We start from the raw sequence: 22857 nt of genomic DNA on the forward strand, positions 1-22857 counted from the left end.
ATACATTTAATGAAGAATCTAATGATATTTAAATGCTAGTATTTTATCATGTAAATTTAGTCGAACTCTCTAAAAAATTAAAGTAACTTACAATTTGGAACGGAGGTAGCAAGTATACCTACACTTTCAATGGGAACGGTATCATCGGTGTATCAGTATGGCATCAAGGGTATTTGTGGTGAACTGACAACCGGTAGCTCACACTGATCTTTCTCCCATTCACTCGACCGGCTTCCGAGAGGGCTCGACCGGGCCGTCTCGCTCGCCATTAATTGGGCAAGCAGCTAGCTTTTATGCATGGTTAGTCTCTGATCACCAGAAGGATCGGGCATGTTGGTGACACGGCAGGCGTTTCTTCCCGATGCCATGCCACCAGTCACACCTAGGGGTGGTAAAGGGCCCAACATTTTGAACTAGAAAATCTAAGGATCGGGTCCTAAAAGGATCGGGCTCTAAACATATGTATTTTTGAACTAAAAATTTTAATGGCTTTATTGGGCTGTGAAGAGGCCATTAAAGCCATGGCCCATTACCACCCCTAGGCACACCCCTCTTCAATCTCCGATGGCGCTCTGTCCCAACTGCTCGATCGTGATGGTGGCCGGAGCACCAGGCCAGCGAAACGAACGGGACATTCCTAATAACAGCAACGGCGGCCCGCATTGTAATCTAAGCAGTTAGTTAATTAGTATCTTCTCTTTTTTGAAAAGAAATTACTGTCTTCTCTTAATCCAAAGATACTACTCACTCCGTCCTAGATTACCATTCATTTTAGCTTTTGGAGATACTCCATAGTTTTCATTACATATCTAGACATAGTGTACATCTAAATATATAGAAAAATATATAAAAGTTTATGTATGAAAAAACTAATAAAATAAATTATAATTTGGAATGAAGCGAGGTAGTAATAAGGAAAGTTTGGATATAGCATCCTTGTGTTTGGCCTGTTGTCTGGCTGGCTTGGCCTCGATATGGAACATTCCTAGTTATTAAACGAAGCGCTATCCCTTCGTGATATTTGTGTCAAGTAGTAGCTGATATATGGTTTTGAAAAAGTATTGTGTTATCTTTCAAAAACAAAAAGTATTGTGTTGTTTGTATGTTGTTTTCGTATACATGAGATGCTAGGGATGGAGTCAAACGATGATACGAGTCACTATGCAGTAACAAATTAAATGAATTATCAGGGATTATTTCTAAAATTTTAGAGTTCACCAACCATGGGAGAAGGGGAGGATGGCGTAGGCCCCCATGTCTATGGAAAATTAGGTAATATGAAATGCACCAAAAGATGCATTTATCCAACATACCACTGTTCACTTTTGAAGTATATGTCACAAACTTAGCTTGTGATGTCTCGTGTCGGTGGCGGCGGTAGCTAGTCAGATCAATATGTATACTCTTATGTCCCAGAAAATGTTTCGGAATTTTCTTCTTATCATCTTAGGTTCTCTCAATAATATTGATGATCAAAGAGATTCCAATCGATTTTGGATTAAAATCCCATGTTTCACATCCAGATCATCTTTGCTCATACTAATAATTTTGGCACAATGCGCTGTACTTAGGGGTGGTAATGGGCCATGGCCCTAATGGTCTCTTCACAGCCCAATAAAGTCCTTAAAATTTTTAGTTCAAAAATACATATGTTTAGAGCCCGGCCCTTTTAGAGCCCGATCCTTAGATTTTCTAGTTCAAAATGTTGGGCCCTTTACCACCCCTAGCTGTACTTGTGAATCATCATATTTAGATAGTCAATTTTGCTCGAATACAAAGTTTGCATTTATTCTTTTGAGTTATCATAAACTGTGTAAAATTCGGTACATAATTAGAATAATTAATTACGTGTAACGAAAATCATTTTATGCTTGAATGACATAGAAACCATGCATTAGGTTTTTTTTATCATGTGCATGGAGAATTAGGTGTTTTTCGCTGCATGGGAACATGCTTGGATTTCACTTTAGCGATCAAAGTAGATTAATTAGACTGGGATCTAACTCGCTTAACTCTGAGCTCAGGCGAGCACGCCGTAAATTATCTCCATTAATTTTACGGAGCAGAGAGGCAGCTCGATCCTGCACCACCTTCCACGCGTCGCGGACGTGGCGTTCCTCCGTGAGCGTGCTCCCGATCGCGCACCTCAGCATGTAGACGCCGCCCACCTTGGCGGAGCTCATGTAGGGTCCCGAGCTCGTCCCGTTCACCTCCTCGAGGAGCCTACTGTTGAGCTCGTTGGCCGTCTTCTCGCCGCCCAGCTTCTCCGGCGACCGGAGCCGGAAGCACACCAGCGCGAACTGCCGCGGCGCCACCACCTCGAACCGGGCGTCGGCCCTCACCATGCCCTCGAACGACGCGGCCATGCGGACGTGGGCCCGGATGTGGTCGCGCAGGCCCTCCACGCCGTAGCAGCGGAGCACGAGCCACAGCTTGAGCGCGCGGAACCGCCGCGTCAGCGTCACGGACCAGTCCTTGTAGTCCACGACGTCGTGCCCCTCCGCGGCGGCGTCCCTGAGGATGTAGTAGGACTCCTGCTCGGTGCCCAGCGCCGCCGTGAGCAGCGACGGCGCGCGCGCCCACAGCGCGCAGCAGTCGGTGTTGGCCAGGAGCCACTTGTGGGCGTTCATGCTGAACGAGTCCACGGCCTCGCCTCCGCGCATCACGTGCCGGAACTCCGGGCAGACGAGCGCCGAGCCCGCGTACGCCGCGTCCACGTGCACCCACACGCCGTGCGCCGCCGCGACGGCGCACAGCTCCCGCACGGGGTCCACGGCGGTCGTCTGTGTGGTCCCGATGGTGGCGCACAGGAAGAGCGGGACCAGCCCGGCGTCCACGTCGGCGCGCATGGCGGCACGCAGCTCGGTCGGCGAGAGCGCGAACATGTCGTCGCGGCGCGTCGCGACCTCACGGCAGCGGTCGCGGCGGATGCCGGCGATGCGAGCGGCCTTGCGGAAGGCGAAGTGGGTCTGGTCGGAGCAGTAGACGACGAGGTCCCCGATCCTCGTGGCGCCGACCTCCGCGAGCTTCCGCTCCCGTGCGGCGACGAGGGCGCAGAGGATGGCCTCGCACGAGGTGCCCAGGAGCGTGCCCCCGCCGCCGCCGCGGAACAGCAGGCCCTCGGGCAGGTGCAACGCCTTGCCGAGCCAGTCCACGACCACCATCTCAAGCTCGGTAGCGGCCGGCGAGGCGGCCCACGTGAAGGGCACGGCGTTGATGCCCGCGGCGAGGGCCTCGCCGAGCGCGCCCACGGTGCTGCTCGACGCCGGGAAGTGCGCGAAGTGGCGCGGGCTCTGCCAGTGCGTCATGCCGGGCAGCACGAGGTCGCGGACGTCCCGCAGCGCCGCGGCGAACGCGCCGGGCTCCGGGCGCGGCGGCGCCTCCGAGGGGAGCTGCCGGCGCAGGAAGCCCGGCGTGACGCCGGGGTGCACGGGGTAGTCGCCCATGCGGGCGTAGTAGTCCGCGATGAAGTCCACGACCTGGTGTCCCTGCCGCCGGAACTCTTCGGCGTCGAGCTGCCGGGAGCCCTGCAGCGGCGGCTGCGGCACCGCCGTCTCCGTTTCCACCGGAACGGCGTCGCCGCCGTTGTGGTGGACGCCATTGCTGGTGTCGACGTGACACTGCGCGGGCGGCGCCATGTGCGCGGAGACCGGAGAATGTACGACCTGTAGGACCGGAGCGGGCGAAACGATGCTCCAATGTCCAATCAGCCGAACTTTATCAAGCCCCAATCCGGCAACAGGAGGTGACATGAATTGCCCTGACGGCTACTGCATTTACGCTGACGGTGGTTTGCTGTTGGGTGTGGCTAGCTGCCTACTGTAGGAGTGTAGGGATTAAGTCCAACGCGGCAGTAATTGAATCGGTTGTAACGGTTGTTCTAGAATTAGTGCTGTTCCCAGGTGGACGCAGAAAAAAAAATGTATGCGTCCGAGGTAGCAACATCCAACCGCTGGTTCATGGGTGTTCAAAGACTGACAGGCAATAAACCCATCCTAGCGACGATCAGCTAACCCATCCAGGGGTGTTAATTAGTGACCTTAGGTGCATCTCCAATTTTCTATTCAAAATTTTATACTATTTATCTAAAATTAGATCTTATTTTAAAAAATCAGTACAAAATTGTGAACTAGTTGAATGTGCACCTAAAGACCACCAATTTACAACTCTAGACCCAACCTATACTTAGCTTGTTGCAGTGCAGGTTCGCACAGCTTTGCCGGAGCCGGGCCAGGAGCCTAGGGAGAGGGAGGGACAGGGACAGATGAACAGCACCGTGCCTCCAGGTTCCTCCGACCGAGTGCGTGCCCTGAGGGCTGCTGCCGAGCTTCCGAACTCGCATCCGCCCACGACCAAGATGGGAACGGGATATGACTGCTGCACTGTTGACTCGCATTCAGGATCGATCACTTTCAGAATCCCATCATACATTAACCAAGTTTTTTGTCAGAGGAGGCCGCACCGACTCGCACCAAGCGGTAAGGATATTCGGATGCGCAGTCATGTCGCCAACTTCACGACTAGTTACAAGTACAACAGTCGATTAGGATCCTGAAAGCAGAAAGGATGCGTCGTTAAGTTCAAAAAAAAAAGAAAGAAAGAAAGGATGCGTCGAGCAACAGACGCCAGTGGCGGCCGTTTCAGAAGATTGCAACCATTTCAAAAAGGAAAAGGCCGGAAGGGAAGGGATCCTGGTGCCTCATGGGCGTGGAGCGTTAGAAGTCTACCGGGGAGCAATGGCAACGGATCTGCTTGCAGGCAGAGTAGCGTTATCACGGTATAAATTCTGTCATCTTTCAATCCAGTATGCAGATGACTAGCGAGCCGCAAATCTTGACTGATCGGAGCAGCTAGTGCACGCATGGTTGGCAGGTTGTGGTTTTGTGGTTGCGGGTAGCTGCTGACCTGTTGTGCAGGTGCGAGGTATTCTGCCAATGATTTGTTTGCAGGGATCGCCTCGGTTCCACTCGCGCTGCTGCAGGATTAGCGGAAGTAGCGAGGCCACGGCCCAATTTTATCTTTAATATTTTTAATTTAAAATTACATAAGATTAGAACTCGGCTCTTAATAGATAAAAAATTAAGACCATTTACCACCTCTACTTGTGTTTTTTTTTTTGAGAGGATGGCCCGTGATTAGTTAGACAGGCAAAGTGTTTACCGGGGTGTTCTGGGCCTACCCCGCCCGCCGGTTGCGGTTGGTCTGTCTCTTAATCCAAGTGTTCTAGGCCAGCTAGCCCAAATCAGCAATATTTCGGTGATATAGCATACGGAGGCCGAAAGACAGCCAAGGAAACAACGAAACATGAAACAAGTAGTACTAGGCCCAACAAGTAGTTGTAGACATTTACTTGTGGTTATGTAATTCTCCCAGAGAGCAGGATCTCGCTTTGTAGCAATTAATTTTAGTAGTACCTTTCTTTTGTATTGCTGCCGAAGTTCTTACCTGAGGTAACGTGGATGAGATCGATCACAGTTGGTTTTGTGTCCGAGATAGCGAACACTCGTTATGTCTTTTCAATGTTTGACAGCCTAAATGCGGCAAATTGTGGCAGAAAAGACAATGGGCATATCATTTTACAAGACAAGATGCTAATAAAGTTATAGCAGTTAACAAAACATTAAACCACTTAACCGCCGACGAGCTTCTTCATCGAATCGCGACGAGAACAAAGAAATGCTGCAATAATTGATCCCGTCTCTGATCCCTCTGGCCTGAATGCTTGATTACAACACCTCAGCATTTCTGACTGTTATTTATCCAATATATTGTTATAGAACACCCTATCAACTTTTGACACCACATAGCTATTTGGCAGGAGATGTCATTCATTTGACAAGATCCAAAAGAAGAAAAAAAGAAGAGAAAACCTTGAATCCCAGCATAGCAACACCTGACAATCAAGATTGCAAAAATGTCATTCTAGAGGCATTATTGCTTTTTCTTAAAATAAACAGTTCCAAATTTGCAAATACTCCTATATGGCTATATCCAAAATCAGCCAGAATGAAAGGTAGTAACGCACACAAAACACTTAGAAACGGGCAGCAGGGCTAACTTCTTTCAAAAGGACCGTATATTCCAGTCTATAATTGATACAGTGCCAAAAGCATGACCTCCACAAGATTTGAGCCACAAAGAAAGAGCTGATAATAACGAAATCTTTGGGGGCTTCCTTGAGGGAAGTGTAATGTCAGCTTGGCCTAGGAGCACCAAACTCAAGTGAGGAACATTCCGTGGCTTCTCTTCTTAGCACATTGCTGTAGATTCCACACGAATGGCATTCCATTTCGCCTGTAGTAACGCAACACAGACATGTATATATGTACTTACTGTAGGGTAGGATGCGTATAATGTGGTCAATGTATTGCATTGAGCCTCTAGGACGAATATATAGGAATACATGGTTTGGAGGGGAAGTAGCCTCTCCTAGAGATAAGTAAGGTTATCCCGGGATTACAATCAATGCTAAACTAACTATATCCGTAGTTGCCTAATATACTCTAACATCCCCTCGTAGTCGTAGCGGTAGCAACACGAACGGTCAGACTGGAGAACAATGGAGACGTATCCCTCCTGCAGTCGGAACGCCGGTGCGAAAGCTTTGACTGGAGACTCATGCAGATGATAGCCCCTTAGTGCCGAAGTAGCCGAGGTCGAGATGGACGTGATCGAAACCATGGATGAGGGCGTGGGTCCGAAGCATCATCGAGGCACCCGAGTACATAAGATCAGCAGCTTCTGGCCAAGGACAGCAGCAGGACAGTAAGCGGCGGATGGCGATGGTAGACCAGGCAGCTGAAAAGCGCACGGGGGTCTTCCTTCAGCAACATCGACGGCGGTGTCCGTGCGAGAACGGCAGTAGGCGCGGACTTGGATCGAGTGCCAGCTTGACGAGGACCGGCAGCGGATGGTGCCATCGCCTGAAAGGGCGGTGACACCGGCGATGATAGCATGATCACCTACTGCAAACTACAAATATCGTGGTCGGCGTACCTGGTCCTGAGCTGCTTTTAATCTTGAATAAGTTGAATCTTCTCGGCACTCTCCTTCATCTTCTGTGGCCCCGTCGGTCGGGGGGCTTGACCACGAGCGTCAATGTTGCAGCCTGTGAGGGCACGCAACAGCAACCTCATTCTCGGGAGCGTCGACGACGATGCAGCGACGAACGTCAGGGCGACGCAAACCAATCTTAGATCGGAAAAGAAAAACAGCAGCAGGAGGAACGTGGGTACCAGGCAGGTGCGCCACCAGAGCTCGACGACGATGACGAAGGCATCAAAGTCGAGCCGCCACCCTGGCGGGTCCATCCGCGGTCGTAGGCGGCGCGGCTGGACCGGCGGGAGAAGGGCAGTGCACGACCATCAGACATCCCTGATCTTGCGACGGCGGTGGCAGCGCCCCCACGGTTCTCCTCCGTAGCTCTGCAGCCATGGACTCGTGCTGGTGCAGCCAAGTCGCGCTCAGAACAGGGGTGGCGACAGCACAAGTTGCAGCGAGGTCGCGCTTAGGGCAGGGGTGGCGACGGCGTTGGAGGAGTAGATGGTGGCATGTGGCCGGCGGGGCGCTCGGCGGGGGAGGCGAAGACGGCGGCGCTGGCGACAAATCCTAGCGGCGAGGTAGGTCCCCTTGTTGTGCTTGACGACGACAGGCACGACAGATCAGAGGGATCCACCGAGCATCCTACGAGGGCGTTGCTGAAAGGCCCTTGTTTGGTTTTGGTAATTGAGTGACAATTTAGGTGGACTAATAAGTGTTTATGTCGAGATACACAGGAGATTAGTCCACAGAAAGACACTAGTATGAGCGACATGTGCCATGGAGGAGAAATGGCTAAGGGTTGGTGATATGCTCATATAGTGTGATGGAGGAACTCATTGCATAAGAGACATGACATGGAGTTATGTGACCAAAGTGGAGAAAATCAAAACAAGGCTTGGCTTGATGAATCGGTTGCAATGGAGAAGGACAAGTCAAGGCTTTGAAGCGAGGGACCGCGAGGCGGTGAAGCTTGGGCAAGATTTGGCGCCGATGGACCGAGGCAACGGTGAAGAGTGAGCAAGGTAAAGATCGATGGACCAAAGAGGTCATGTGATGATATGGAGTGGATCATATCATTCAAAGAAGATCAAGCCAAGTGTTGACTCATGATGATGATCAAAAGGCTTGATGGAGTTTGATACTTGTGTGGCATCAACATTTAGGAAGATGAAATAGGAATGTGCAAGGCAAAGGTATGACTTGTAGGGCATTTCATTTCACCGGTCAAAGATTGTGTAGATAAGTGCATGACCGGATTTAGGATAGATGGCCGTACTATCAAGAGGGGCAAGCTTGTTTGCACACCGGTCATCTAGTGCCACTTGAGCGATCTAACATTGCGATGTTGCTAGGATCGAGTGGCGTGGTGAGATCAAGTGAAAATCCTTTGAAAATATTTGTGAAATGCTAACACACATGCACATGGTGTTGTTCACGTGGTGTTGTTGGCACATTTGTAAAGGAGAAAGAGTTGGAGTTGATGTTTATCAACTTGGGGAAGCAAGAAAGGCTTTTTGGTGTTCTTCGGAGATTAGGTTGACACTTGGAGTGAAATACTGCTTTGATCCATTGTGTTTTGGAATCAAATATTCAGTTGGGTTGTGTAGCCCTCTGAATAAGGTTTCCATAGAGTCCAAGATCACCAAATTTGGACATCGGAGCTAAGAGTTATGGCCGTTTTACCGAGGTACATTTCTACTAGCAAATAGACCTGCGGACGGTCCGCTCCTGGGGGCGGACGGTCCGCCGTTATCTCGGATGAGGTCGAACAGAACCGTTTTTGTCTCTGTTGGTGGTCCAAAATGAACTGCGGACCATCCGATCCATGGGGGCGGACGGTCCGCCTTTAAAAACTAAAACGGGTGCAGAAACTTGGTAGTTCTGTCTTGGGTGTCCAAATTGTACTGCGGACGGTCCAGGCCCTTGGAGGCGGACGGTCCGCCTCCTACTGAAAATTCTGGGACAGAAAACACTACGGTTTTCTGTGTGTGCTCACTTTTTGAACGGCGGACGGTCCGCCCCTGGGGAGCGGACAGTCCTCCGGTCACTTCAAGATTTAGTCAGAGACGTTTGCAAATCGGTTGGTTCGAAGTTTTGAACCGCGTACGGTCCGCCCCAGGGGTGTGGATAGTCCGCACGGGGCTCTAACGGTCGACTCTGACACATAATTATTGCAGTTCTAGCCGTTGGTTTTGAATGGCGGACGATCCGGTCTCTGTGAGGCGGACAGTCCGCGAAAACTCTATTTTCACGGGATTTTGAGTGTAACTGGCTAGTTTGGGGCCTCCCTCTATAAATAGAGGGTCTGGCCGGCCATTTGAGGTTGCTGAGAACCTTGGGGACTTGGTGTCCATGTGTGAGAGTGCTTGAGAGCCCTCTACTCACTCTAACTTGATAGTAATCATCCGATCGAGTGAGAGAAGCGATTCTAGTGCTATTGCTTTGAGAGATTGCATCGAGTGGCACTAGGTGATCGTGTTGCAAGCCAGGTGTGCTTGTTACTCTTGGAGGTTGCCACCTCATAGACGGCTTGGTGGCAAGAGGCTCCGTTGAAGCCCGCAAGAAGATTGTGCGGTGCTCCGGAGAAGAGATTGTGAGGGGTATTATGCTCACCCCGCGGGAAGCCGCGAAGAGCAACTCTAGTTGAGCGAGACGTGAAGAGCAACAAGTGGTTTCGGCCGGATTATGTGCTTAGAGCTCGGTGTGAGCACTCCACGTGGGAGAGTGTGACTTGAGAGTCACCACTAGCAAGAGGATCGGTGGCAACCTTGGAGCTTGTCTCAATGAGGATTAGCTTGGTGGCAACCAAGTGAACCTCGGGATAAAAATCACCGTGTCAATTTTGTCTACTCTTTTCGGTGATTTGCATTCTCCAAATCACAAGCTTTGTATTTACATTCTTCTATATAATGTGCTTGTGTAGTTGCTCTCTAGTGATTAGTTAGCTTGTATAGCTTGCTAATCATCTTTTTGCTTGTGTAGCTAGAAGTAGAGATTCTAGTGTAACTAGTTAACTTGTGTAGCTTAATTAGTTGCTTTTGCTTAGATTGTGTAGCTAAGCAAGTTGAGCTCTTGGATTTGGATTGTGTATCCTTGTACTTGAGCATCTAGTGAGCTTAGGTTTGGCTTTGTGCTTTTGCTCATTAGAATTGTGTAAGAGCTCTCCCGGTTTGTGAAGTACTAGTGCTTAGGCTTGTGTGGCTTGGTATTAGAATTATCAGGAGAGTTCTTACTAGCTTGACACTCCATTTGCTGCTTTGTGTAGGATTTTTTTGGAGGTGTCTTAGAGTCATAGTTATAGGGGTGAAGTCTTGGCTAAGCGAATAGTTTCAATTCCGCATTTGTTTCGGTTAGCCAGCGCGATTAAATTTAGAAAGGACTATTCACCCCCCTCTAGTCCGCCATCTCGACCCTACAGCCGCCCCCGGCGGAGATTGATCTCCCCGGGGGCGGGGCGGCGGCGGAAGCCTAGTTAGGTCACATGATCATGACCCTCTGGTACCATTTAGGAAAGGTAGGATGCGTATAATGTGGTCGATGTATTACATTGAGCCTCTAGGACGAATATATAGGAGTACATGGCTTGGAGGGCAAGTAGCATCTCCTATAGATAAAAAAAGTTATCCCGAGATTACAATCAATTCTAAACTAACCATATCCGGAGTTTCCTAATATACTCTAACACTTACAGGTAAGCAAAGTTACCACTACACTGGAATCAGAATCAACAGATGGGGAGCGGCTTTGTCCAGTTCCTGCACTGAATTATAAATACTCCTATATTCATCCGAAAAGGATCCCAACCATCCTGAAAACGAAGATGAAAGGGACTCAGTGCAACACTCAGCAACCTTAATACCAAAAGTCCAAAAGTTAATATTAGAGTTTCAGTCTAACATGCAAAAGGAAATGCTGTGTTCTTTTTTAACAAGAATGGCCTGTGCTTTTGACGGATGAAAAACATGCTGCACACCAAATGCAGTGAGGAAACAATGTTATCAATTGTAACCAAGCCCTCATGGTAATTAGGAACACTCCTCAGTCAACATTAATAACAAACATGATTATATGGTAACGGTTGTTTAATCACTTCCAAAACATGACTAGTAACTTTAAACTCAACCCAGTCATGGTGGATGGGTTTTTACACATAGAAATGAAGCTACTACAGTATAGCTTATAAGCACATGTAACAGTTTTTGACATAACCAGACAAATGATATCTATGTCCCATAAAATCTGAATACACGCACCAAAAAATAAATCATCTTCAGTGCCACTAATGACATGACTAATCATTCAAGAATCAAAGCATAGCCAACCTAACCCCTTCCTGAGAAGGTTTCCCATGCTAGTAAGAAAAAGAAAGGAACTAAAATAGACATGTCAGAATAGGAGGCCACTTAATCTGACATATGACTCCAATGCTAATTGTATCACATAACAGGTTTCCTCATAAAAAAATTAAAAATGACTGACCAATCAAGCAGGCAAACGAAATAGGGTAACTTCAGTTTCAGGCCAAGAATTAAATAGGGTCTACAGAGTTGGCCTCAACATAATTCAGGAAAACTGATCACCAACCATAATTGGTTGAAGTTGGGTGTAACACAGTAACACCACACTGTTAGGTTTCATGCACCAACCAGATGAAGCCAAAAGCTTAAGCTCTTGGGAAGAGGTGGGCAATCCACTAATACTTCACAACACTCCCACTCACATGCAGCCGGAATAAGGCGCAAATATAGAAATAAAAAAGGGAGTGAAGGACTTAAAAGATGCCTCTACCAAGACTCGAACTCGAGACCTTTGGCTTTGATACCATGTTAGGTTTCATGCACCAACCAGATGAACCCAAAAGCTTAAGCTCTTGAGAAGAGGTGGGCAATCCACTAATATTTCACAATACACACATGGAAATGCAAATTGGTTTGACAACAGAGAGCCACAAGAGAGAGATTCAGCAAAGTGCTCACAATTTTGTTTGGTTCATGAAAGACGGGAACAAAAACCCAATTGTGCTGTTTACGCAATCAAAGAATGCAATGGAAACCACCAACATGATTAAAATGAAAAACCAATACTTTATAGCTAACAAATCCAGAACTGCAGCATTTCGCGAATTGGCTTGTAGTCCAATGGTAGGACGGTCCAGTGGGACGCTACCCACCAGAGTTCAAATCCTGGTGCTCGCATCTTTTCCTGGAATTTTCCTAGGATTTACCAGTGTTACACGTTAAGTGGTAAGCGACATTCCCGTCGACGACGAGACGCTAGTGGTGACTTCGGGAATCTTTAGATCTGCCGGTGCTCAGTCCTTCGGAGGTGCTCATAGGGGTAGAGTTTGCGTACGTGTATTCATAGGGTGTGAGTGTGCGTGCGTGTTGTGGGCGTCTTCGTTGTACTGTGTGATTCTCAACAAAAAAAAAGAACTGCAGCATTTCAGGAATGTATGCTACAACCTCCTATCATGTTTTGCACTGGGTACGCCCATGCTATAACCTCCAATCTAATGACTAACCAATCCACCTTTGTAGTTTATCACTTCCATTTTTTGTATTATGTTTCCACATTAGGAAAACAGCATTTTTACCTCATCAGTTCTATTTTTGGCAACAATTATCCTCATGTGTTACCCCTTAACAAAAACAACATTTGTTTTAGGTAACGTAATACTGCACATCAGCAATCTTTCAGTGTCTTGGCATGTAGAACTTTAAAGTGGCATTTTACCATATTATTAGCACTGCCATTTGGATGAGTTGGTGCTAAAGTTTAGCACTTCCACACCCATTGGCACTTGCATCCAAATGGGATCCAAGACGGGGCAGGCAGGGCACACTTTGTGCTGTAATTAAGGATGCAAAACAGAGAGGGCGATGCATGCAATCATCCGTGCAAATTCCCAAATCTTCTGTTGCGACCAGATCGAGGTTATTAGGGTTTTTTTTTTATTCCGATCTGATCCATATTTAGTCTTGTGCCAGCGCTAGACGTTCATGTAGTGCAAAGGGAAGACTACTTGCCTCTTCTTCGATCTGTAGGATGGGATGATGATTAAAAATGGTTTCTTATCCTATTTTTATTGAGAAAATTCCCTGGAAGGCCCTGAAACAAATCACGCTTCCTTCTATGGCCCTAGAAAACTGAAACGCCCTTTTGTGGCCTCCTTTTTATTTTCGTTCTCTTCCATGGCCCTCCCGTTAGACCCGTTAGCCCAATCTGTTAGGGTTTGAGGTTTGAGGTGAGAAGCAAAAATTTCTTGGACTGAACTACCCCTGCCATTCCCACACACACCCCTGACCCCATCTCCCCCATCCTATCCCGTGAGCCCCTCGTCCTCTCCCGTGGCCTCCAGGTGGCGCGCGGAGGAGCAGCTCCCCAAGCGGCGGCACACGGAGGGGCTCTCCCCAGGAGGCGGCGCGCGGAGGGGCCCTCCCCAGGGGCGCGGCGGAGGGCTCCCCAGGGGCACGCGCGGAGGAGCCCACCCCAGGGCTGCGCACGCGGCGGAGGCGCCAAGGGGGGCGCGCGCAACGCCTCGCGGCGGCCGCGTGCCTCCCGCCGCAGGTGCGCAGGAGCAGGCGCGCAGGGGCTCGCGCGCGCAGGAGCTCGGCGGCAGCCTTTTTGGCAAGGTAAATCTCCTCTATTCGTGACAGATCTGCATGCGTTTTCTAGGGTTTAGGAAATATTAGTATTGCTCGTGTGTGTAGGATAATATAATTGACAGGATGGATCCAAAATCAACTTATTTGTTGGAAATTAAGCTTCTTGGCAATCCAAAAAAGGTCCGAAAGGATGTCCGTTGTTTTTGCTTTGACAAGGTTTGTTGACAGTGATACAACAAATTTGAAAGACTTAGTCGATGAGATCACAGATATGTATCCACCAGGTTATCTAGAAGTAGCACATGTTCAGTACTACGATGCAGATTTGAAAAGCTTCCCAGTAGTTAATACCGACCAAGAGTTGATGTTAATGTTTCAGAAACATATTGACAGCAAGGGCGTGCACATGTTCATTGCATATAGTGATCCATCAGGATGCTATGAGCCTATCATTGAGTGGGAGGGTTATCCTAGTAATGGCAATCAATTTTCTGAGCCTGAGCCAACCATACCTAGCAGCAGCACACAAGCAAATGAGGAAACTTCTACAAAAAACCCAATCACCGAGAATGAACATGTTGGTGTTGATGAGGAGGGTCTGTATCTAAAGATCAAACCTGTACTTGATCTCACTGTCGTTGCTTGTAACAAAAAACAGGACTATGTTCCCGAGGATGAGGATGAGCATGAGGATGAGGATGACGATGAGGTTAGTGAGGATGATGAGGAGTTTGTTGGAGCAGCTCATGGGGAACCCATTACCTATGACAAAGAAGACCCTCCAATGATAGTAGGCTCCAGTTATCCGAATATGTATGAATTCAAGGTGGCACTATCTTAGCATGCAATCAAACATGAATTTGAGTATAATACTGTCAAGAGTGCACCGCATAGATGCACGGTATATTGTTCAAGGAAAGTTGAAGATAAGTGTCCCTGGAGGCTGCATGCTTCATCTAGGAGCATGAGCTGCACTGTATATCTAAGAACTTGCCATACTAAGTTGTGGACACGGAGTCAATTCTCAACCATATGCAAGGTAGATTATGTGACCAACAACTTGGCTGAGTGTTTTAATAACTGAATTAAAGAGCACAAGCCATGAATTTGGATGACTTGTTAGACAAGCTTAGGCAAATGCTCATAGTGAAATGGAACCACAGGAGGAAAATCTCTAGACAGTTCGAAGGCTTGATCCTGCCCCACATTATTAAGCATTTGAATGAGAAGAGTAGAGAACTAAACTTAGAGGTTATAGAATGCTCTGAACATGTTGCTGAAGTTACTGCATTGGGAGGTAGTGGCTTTAGGTTTGTGGTGAACTTACATGAGAAGACATGTTCTTGTAGACAATGGCAAATTTCTGGCATTCCTTGCAAACATGCTATTGCATTCATTACCTCACTTAGCAATGTGCCTCTAGAGAACCATGTGGATATGTATTACTCAGTTGAAAAATTTAGATTAGCTTATGCTCAACTAATCCCAGCTATGGAGGACAAGTCACAGTGGCCTTAATATTGCCATGGGTTTTTCATGCATCCACCCTTGTTAAAGGCCACAGCTGGTAGGAGAAAGACAGAAAGATACAAAGGTTGTACGGAGAAGACAAAGAAAGGACAGCACAAATGTCCTATCTGTAAAGGTTATGGGTATCACTGGCCAAGTTGCAAGAAGGGCAACCCAGAGGATATTGCAGCTCTGCTGGCTGTGAGGTAATAAACTATACTTTGTTTTAGTATTGGGCTAACATGAAACCAATTTCTAGACTAAAAATGACACCTTTGTTTACCCCATACTTCTGTAGAGGACCACCAAAGAAGAAGAGAAAGACTACTAAGGCATCAACTGAGGAAAGCATAGTACTTTTTGATGGTGAAGCACCAGCATCCTCTATGACTTTTCCACCAAGGTTCTCTCTTTCACAATCTTTTTATGTGCATCTTAATATTCATCTAATTATCTCTCTTTGTTTCCAATAGCCAAAGTGTGCAACCTACAACTAAGAAGAAAATTAGAAAAGGTACATTAGATTCTGGAGGCTCAATCAGGTAATATATGCTTCTAATTCTGATGTATTTTATTTTGCTGCAATCAGCCTTGAATACAAATCAGTCTTATTTTATCTACAACACTTGATAATTTTTATTTGTTATACATATATAGATCCAAGTCAGCAGGTAGTGCAGGTAGTACAAACCAGCCTGAGCCCATTAGCTCTGAGTTTCCCATGGCTAGGGGAAATCCACTTGTTGCAGCCAAAGAAAAAGGGAACAAGCTAGCTAACAAGGCTAAAGATAAGGGAAAGCTCATGAAGCCCAAAGCCAAGAAGCAAACTAAAGACAAAGGAAAGAAGAACGATGTGTCATTTGAAAGCCCTGCAATGGGCACAAGAAGCAAAAAAGTTGATTCTTGCAGCCCTGCAATGAGCACAAGAAGCAAAAGAAAGCTCAGTTTGTGATTTACCATATTCTGGACTTGTTGAACTCGTTTTGTGGAGCTGTATGTGAACATGCATGTCATGCAGTATCTATTGTTAGGTGTCTGCACCTACTATATGTGAACTCACGTAAGAAATGTGGCTGTGAACTCATTAGTATGTTGACTATGTGATTTACATTATTATGTGAATCTATTATATTGTACGTGAATCTAGTGTGTTAAAAATGTGGAGAATTTGCTGCATAATATCGTGTTGTACATCTCCAATATCTGTTCTCCATGAGATCTCAATATCTGTTGTTTGTGCGCCAGGGGTACTATTGTCTTTTCATAGTCACTTAACTGGGAGTTAACTGCAGATGTAACGGCAGGGCCATGGAAGGGAAGGAAAATGAAATCAGGGTCAAATAAGGAAGTTGCAATTTTGCAGGGCCATAGAAGGAAGCGTGATTTGTTTGAGGGCCTTGCAGGGAATTTCCCCATTTTTATTCCCCTTGGGCAGAGGTACGGTGCATGGGATCTATCCTACTATATATTGATTGAAAACAAGCCGGTAAGAGCAACGCTAAATATCTATATATCTTATATAAGTGCAACCCACTAAGAGTCATTAATAGCTATTTCTCTCACTTGTGGTGAAGCCACATCATCATTTTATTTCAACCATTGGATCTGAATGAAAGCTCCTATCTTGGCCTTCCGCAACCCACTAAGATTTCTTACCTTTTTACTTGGTTTTATATTGCCATATGAACAATTTTTATGATAGAATTAGCAATGAAATGTTAAAAAAAAAATAATGTAAGTGCTGACATCCCTCATGCATTTTTGTCACACCCATTCCTAACATCCTATTATACTACAGTAATACAGATCACGATGGTGGAGAATCCATAACCAATTCAAAATATCTACATTGGTCCAATGAAACATAGGTACTAATAAAACTATTAAACAAAATATATTCTTTCCGATTATCAATATTTCACACAATTGCGTTGCTCACACTTAATTTTTTTAAAAAAAATCCAGAAACTTCAGTTATTCAAGAGAGTCAATACAAAGTCCAATCTCTTGCTTCACAAAATGATGCGGATATTTCCATTTCCTCCCGGAATAAAATTTACGTATCCTTATCATAACTATTATGGTTCCTCTTTTTATCGGTTTATGCACATCGACTTATAGAACTTCTTATATGTACATCGACTTCCATATTTAAGCATTTCTTATATACAAACATGCCATATATCTGCAATGCTAAAATTGGCTGCAACTTCATAACTCTATCTTTTCAACACACTCAACTTCAACATTTTTGCCCTGAAATCCCGCAGCAACGCGCGGGGTATTCAACTAGTTTATTATAATAAGCCGAAACGAGCAACAGTGCAACAATGTTTAAGGTCATTTATCATGTGACCCCTACAAGGTGGCATTCGTCGGCCGATCTCTGATCTCCAGCTATGGCGGGCACTTAGGGTTGCACGCAGGGCACATCGCCGTGCAATCATCCCTCGTGCCGTAACAAGTAATATGGCCCGGTTGACTCATCAGCTGGCAGCAGTAGCATAGTTTCAACTTACAAAAATCCTCGGTGCAAAATTTCAAGTAGACCTTACTGTCATCGCCTCTTGATGTGGAGTTGACATTGTCTCTTGATGTGTAGTTGACGGCAGAAGCACCTGAAATTGTGTCGTTTGAGTAGTAGCTTCCTTGTACCGCCTCATGTGGAAGAAGACGACCTGATTCAACAGTTTATTTTTGTCAGAAGAGGTATGTAATACGCGCGCGTACATAATGACAAGCAAGGTTATTGAGAAAGCACAAGACGATGCATGACGAGGGCAATATAATGATGATAATAAGATTATAGATGTATGTATAGGCCGTACACTGCATAGGCATTGCTCCGCACCAAATAAGGACGATGGACAGGATGGGAATCAGGTAAGCCAGGCCAACGCCGCCGCCGCCGCCCCTCATGTTGACTATCGATCGATCGACTAAACGAGAGTGGAGAGATGGGTTAGTTGGGCGGGAGCAGTTGCTGCGGGGCCTTGATATTTGTACGGGTAAAAAAAATGTGTTGCCATTGTTTTGAAAATATATTTCCATACTAAACAGAGAGGCAGAGATTATATAGACCAGAGCGATTCGATATGCATGGACAGCTGCGCGATCGCGGGACCCTGCGTGATTCGCGGGATCAAGAGTTTCTCTTAATCCAAGTGCCTCGGCTAGCTGGCCCAATTCAGCAATATTTCGGTGAGATAGCATACGGAGGCCGAAAGACAGCCCAGGAAACAACGAAACATGAAACAAGTAGTACTAGGCCCAACAAAGGAAACCAAAGATTAGTTTAAAAGCTACGAGGCATTTACTTATGGTTATATATGTAATTCTCTCAGAGAGCAGGATCTCGCTTTGTAGTAATTAGTTTTAGTAATACCTTTCTTTTGTAATTGCTGCCGAATTTTTTTTACCTGAGGTAACGTGGATGAGATTGATCATGGTTGGTTGTGTCTGAGATATAGCGAACACTTGTTATGTCTGAAAGTTTGACAGTGCCAAATTGTGACAGAAAAGACAATAGGCTTATCATTTTACGAGACAAGATGCTAATACAGTATAGCAGTAAACAAAACATTAAGGCCCTGTTTAGTTCTAAAAAAATTTCCTACAGTACGCGTCACCTCGAATCTTCGGACACATGCATGAAGCATTAAAGGTAGTTGAAAAAAATAACTAATTACATAGTTTAACTGTTTCATACGAGACAAATCTTTTAAGTCTAATAATACATGATTGCACATTAATTACCAAATAACAACGAAATATGCTACAGTACCAAAATCCAACTTTTTTGCGAACTAAACACAGCATAAACCACTTAACCGCCAACGAGCTTCTTCATCGAACCGCGACGAGAACAAAGAAATGCTGCAATAACTGATCCCGTATCCGATCCCTCTGGTCAGATTACATTTGCGTTTATAACACCTCAGTATTTCTGACTGTTATTTATCGAATATATTGTTATAGAACATCCTAGCAACTTTTGACACCACATAGCTATTTGGCATCAGGAGATGCCATTCATTTGGCTTCTAAAAACAAGAGAGAAAACCTTGAATCCCAGCATAGCAACACCTGACAGTCAAGATTGCAAAAATGCCATTCTAGAGGCATTATTGCTTTTTTCTTTATATACAGTGGCAAATTTGCAAATATTCCTATATCCAAAATCAGCCAGAATGAAAGGTAGTCGCGCACACAGAACGCTTAGAAACGGACAGCAGGGCTAACTTCTTTGAAAAGGGCTGTATATTCTGGTCTATAATTGATACAGTGCCAAAAGCATGACCCCACAAGATTTAAACAAAAAAAAAGGTGCTGATAATAACGAAATCTTTGGGGGCTTCCTTGAGGAAAGCGTAATGTTAGCTTGGCCTAGGAGCACCATGCACCAAGCTCAAGTGAGGAACATTCCATTGCTTCTCTTCTTAGTACATTGCTGTAGATTCCACTCGAATGGCATTCCATTTCGCCTGTAGTAACCCAACACAGACATGTATATATATACTTACAGGTAAGCAAAGTTACCACGACACTGGAATCAGAATCACCAGATGGAGATCGTATTTGTCCGGTTCCTGCACTGAATTATAAATACTCCTATATTCATCCAAAAAGCATCCCACCATCCTGAAAACAAAGATGAAAGGGAGTTCAGTGCAACACTCAGCAACCTTAATACCAAAAGTTAAATAATAGAGTTTTAGTCTAACGCGCAAAGGTATTTTTAACAAGAATTGCATGTGCTATCAATTGTAAACATGCCCTCGTGGTAATTAGGAACATTCCTCAGTCAACATTAGTAACAAACATGATTATGGTAAGGGTTGTTTAATCACTTCCAACACATGACTAGTAACTTTAAACTCAATCCAGTCATGATGCACGGGTTTTTACACATGGAAATGAAGCTACTACAGTATAGCTTATAAGCACATGTAACAGTTTTTTACATAACCAGGCAAATGACATCTCTGTCCATAAACTCTGAATACACGCACCAAAAAAAATCATCTTCAGTGACACTAACAACATGACTAATCATCCAGGAATCAAAGCATAACCAACCTAGCCCCTTGCTGAGAAGGTTTCCCGTGCTAGTATGAAAAAGAAAGGACTAAAATAGACATGTCAGAATAGGAGGCCACTTAATCTGGCATGACTCTCCAATGCTAATTGTATCACATAACAGGTTTCCTCATAAAACTACTACAAATGACTGACCGATCAAGCGGCCAAGGAAATAGGGTAACCTCAGTTCAGCCCAAGAATTAAATAGGGTCTACAGAGTTGGCCTCCAACATAATTCAGGAAAACTGATCATCAATCATAATTGGTTGATGTTAGGTTTAACACAATAACACCACACATGAAAATGCAAATTGGTTTGACAACAGAGAGCCACAAGTGAGGGTTTCAGCAATGTGCTCACAGTTTTGTTTGGTTCATGAAAGATGGGAATAAAAACCCAATTGTGAAGTTTACGCAATCAAAGAATGCAATGGAAACCACCAACATGATTAAAATGAAAAACCAATACTTTATAGCTAACAAATCCAGAACTGCAGCATTTCAGGAATGTATGCTACAATCTCCAATCTAATGCCTAACCAACTCACCTTTGTAGTTTATCACTTTCATTTTTAGTATTATGTTTCCAAATTTGAAAAACAGCATTCGTACCTTATCAGTTCTATTTTTGGCGACAATTATCCTCATGTGCTACCACTTAACAAAAACAAGATTTGTTTTAGATAATATAATACAAGCACATCAGCAATCTCTCAGTTTCTTGGCAGAAATTCAACCAATTTATCATATTTAGAACTTCAAAGTGGCATTTTACCTGCAAGAAGGGTATAACTCTCTTGAACTGAATCCCTGGTGGTCAGAACGAGTTCATTTCAAGGCAATATGGGCTTCTCTTGAGAAGCACCTTTGCGGCAGTCCGATATGGCTCCTCAAAGGCCTCTGAAATCCAACATGTACCAACAGAACCAGCAGCCCCAACCCCTTGACCCTCTCTCAGGGCATCTTCGCTTGGTCTGATCGCCACCAGCGTCGCACCCTTCAGCAGCGTTCCACAAGGCAACTTAATTAGCGGCGCGTAGTGCAGTCGCATGCTGAGTGCCGGCATGAGTGTGCGATGCGAGCTAGCTGATGCCGAGACTGGCCGCACTCGCAGCTCCTGAAGCTGCCTCTTGTCCATGGTGAGCACCCCCTGTCCGTCAGCATCAGTGAGGTTCAAGCTCTCCAGAGTTGCATGATTAGAAATTATCGGCTGCAGCAAGTAATGCCTCGCCGACGCAGCAATCAGCGAGCTGATGGTCCAGACGACGCGAAGCTTGAGGCCTCCATTGGTATAGAGCGACTCAGGTACGCTCCCCAGCTCTTCAGTCTCCCTGTTGGAATCGGGAGAGGCGGCCGTGCTGTCGTCAGCAGCGGTTTCGGGCTGCGCCAACGGCGACGTCGGCTTGGACGTGACCGACGAGGCGCCGAGGATGACGCAGCGGCCAAGGGTGGACCCGAAATCGGCTTTCCACTTGAGGAGCACGCCGTCTTCGATGCCGAGCTCGCCCGTGGGCAGCTCGATGTGGAGGCGGCGCAGCTCCTTGAAGGAGCGGAGCACCTCGGAGGGCGAGTGGTGGGAGACGTCCGCGGCGGGCGCGGGCGGGGAGGCGGGCGGCGGCTCGGCGCGCCTGGAGACGGCGGCCGCGGCGGGGGAGAGGATCTGGCCGAGCGCGTGGATGGGCCTGGCGATGCCGCCGAGCAGGACGCGCGCGAAGGGCGCGAGCGCGCCGCGGCCGCGCGCGGCCGCCGGCGCCTGGTGGTGGGGGTGCTGCTGCTGCGGGGAGCCGGGGCCCGCGGACGCGGAGGGCGGCGGGTCGTCGGGGATGACGCAGTCGACGCGGACGAAGACGGAGTCGACGAGCGGGACGAGCGCGTGGAAGCGGCGCGAGACGAGGGCGCAGCGGCCCAGCGCCTTGACGTCGCCGATGCGGTTGAGGACGTCGAGCAGCACCGCGTCGTGGAGGCGGTCGAACTGGTCCCGGCCCTCGCCGCACGGGCAGCCCTCCACCCCCTCCGCCTCCGCCTCCTCATGCTCCTGCCGCCCCTCCTCCATCCCCTGACGCACCCACGCGGCCGCGCAGATCGGGATCCGGAGAGGAGGCGTCGGCGCGGCGCCGGGTGAGAGCCGGTCGGCCGCGCGGCCCCCGCCTGGGTGGCCTCAATCGGACTCCCCCGCGGCGGATTGCTCGCTGGTAGTCGGCACGCACGGCACGGCACGGCTCACGGCTGGACTGCCGCTGCGAGTGTGAGGAGAGGCCAGAGAGGGGGGTCACGGGGATCGGCTCGTGTGGGGTGTGCGTGCGCGCGCGCGGGGACGGTGAGGTGTCAGCCGCGGACTGGGGAGTTAAGCTGGTGGGTGCCGTGGTGGTGGGGGGAGGGGAGCGTGGGGCCCGGGTCAGGATCAGGGTCAGGCACGGCGGTGTCAGCGTGGTGGTGGGTTCCCTCTTTGCGGTGGGGTGGGGGCTGCTCTTGGCGGCGGCGGCAGCAACCAGCAGCAGCGAGCAGCACGGCAGCAGCAGACGGAAGCAGCCCCCCACCCCACCAGCCGAACACGGTGTTTGTGGCGCGGGGCGACCGGCACGGGCGGGGGGCGCGCCCAGGCAACGGGGGGACGTAACGT

At 47.4% G+C, this 22857-nt stretch overlaps 2 protein-coding genes, 1 long non-coding RNA gene and 1 pseudogene across 3 annotated transcripts; 2 read left to right on the forward strand and 2 right to left on the reverse strand.

Moving 5' to 3' along the window:
• Window positions 1–1733: 1733 nt before the first annotated feature.
• On the reverse strand, window positions 1734–3868 carry LOC120676978 (annotated as a pseudogene).
• An 11622-nt stretch (window positions 3869–15490) lies between these two features.
• LOC120672131 lies at window positions 15491–16256 on the forward strand. The gene is made up of 3 exons (XM_039952429.1): window positions 15491–15558; window positions 15629–15697; window positions 15813–16256. Exons 1-3 carry the CDS (start codon window positions 15542–15544, stop codon window positions 16105–16107), a joined length of 381 nt encoding a protein of 126 aa, XP_039808363.1. The 5' UTR covers window positions 15491–15541; the 3' UTR covers window positions 16108–16256.
• A 629-nt stretch (window positions 16257–16885) lies between these two features.
• On the forward strand, window positions 16886–17230 carry LOC120676772. The gene is made up of 2 exons (XR_005675981.1): window positions 16886–17023; window positions 17121–17230. It is a non-coding gene; the product is annotated as an uncharacterized LOC120676772 (long non-coding RNA).
• Window positions 17231–19254: 2024 nt separating this feature from the next.
• LOC120673557 (F-box protein At5g46170-like) lies at window positions 19255–22537 on the reverse strand. Its single transcript, XM_039954449.1, has 2 exons — window positions 21013–22537; window positions 19255–19796 (listed from the first exon to the last, which is right to left on the reverse strand). Exon 1 carries the CDS (start codon window positions 22288–22290, stop codon window positions 21055–21057), a length of 1236 nt encoding a protein of 411 aa, XP_039810383.1. The 5' UTR covers window positions 22291–22537; the 3' UTR covers window positions 19255–19796; window positions 21013–21054.
• Between the last annotated feature and the right edge of the window lie 320 nt (window positions 22538–22857).

This window comes from Panicum virgatum, chromosome 5N, assembly GCF_016808335.1.
Source record: "Panicum virgatum strain AP13 chromosome 5N, P.virgatum_v5, whole genome shotgun sequence".
Taxonomy (NCBI): Eukaryota; Viridiplantae; Streptophyta; class Magnoliopsida; order Poales; family Poaceae; genus Panicum; species Panicum virgatum.

Coding starts and splice junctions, on each gene's coding strand:
- LOC120672131 (XM_039952429.1), top strand. Junction 15,698..15,812: donor GATTCTGGAGGCTCAATCAG/GTAATATATGCT, acceptor ATACATATATAG/ATCCAAGTCAGCAGGTAGTG.
- LOC120673557 (XM_039954449.1), bottom strand. CDS start 22,290: ATGGAGGAGGGGCGGCAGGAGCATGAGGAGGCGGAGGCGGAGGGGGTG.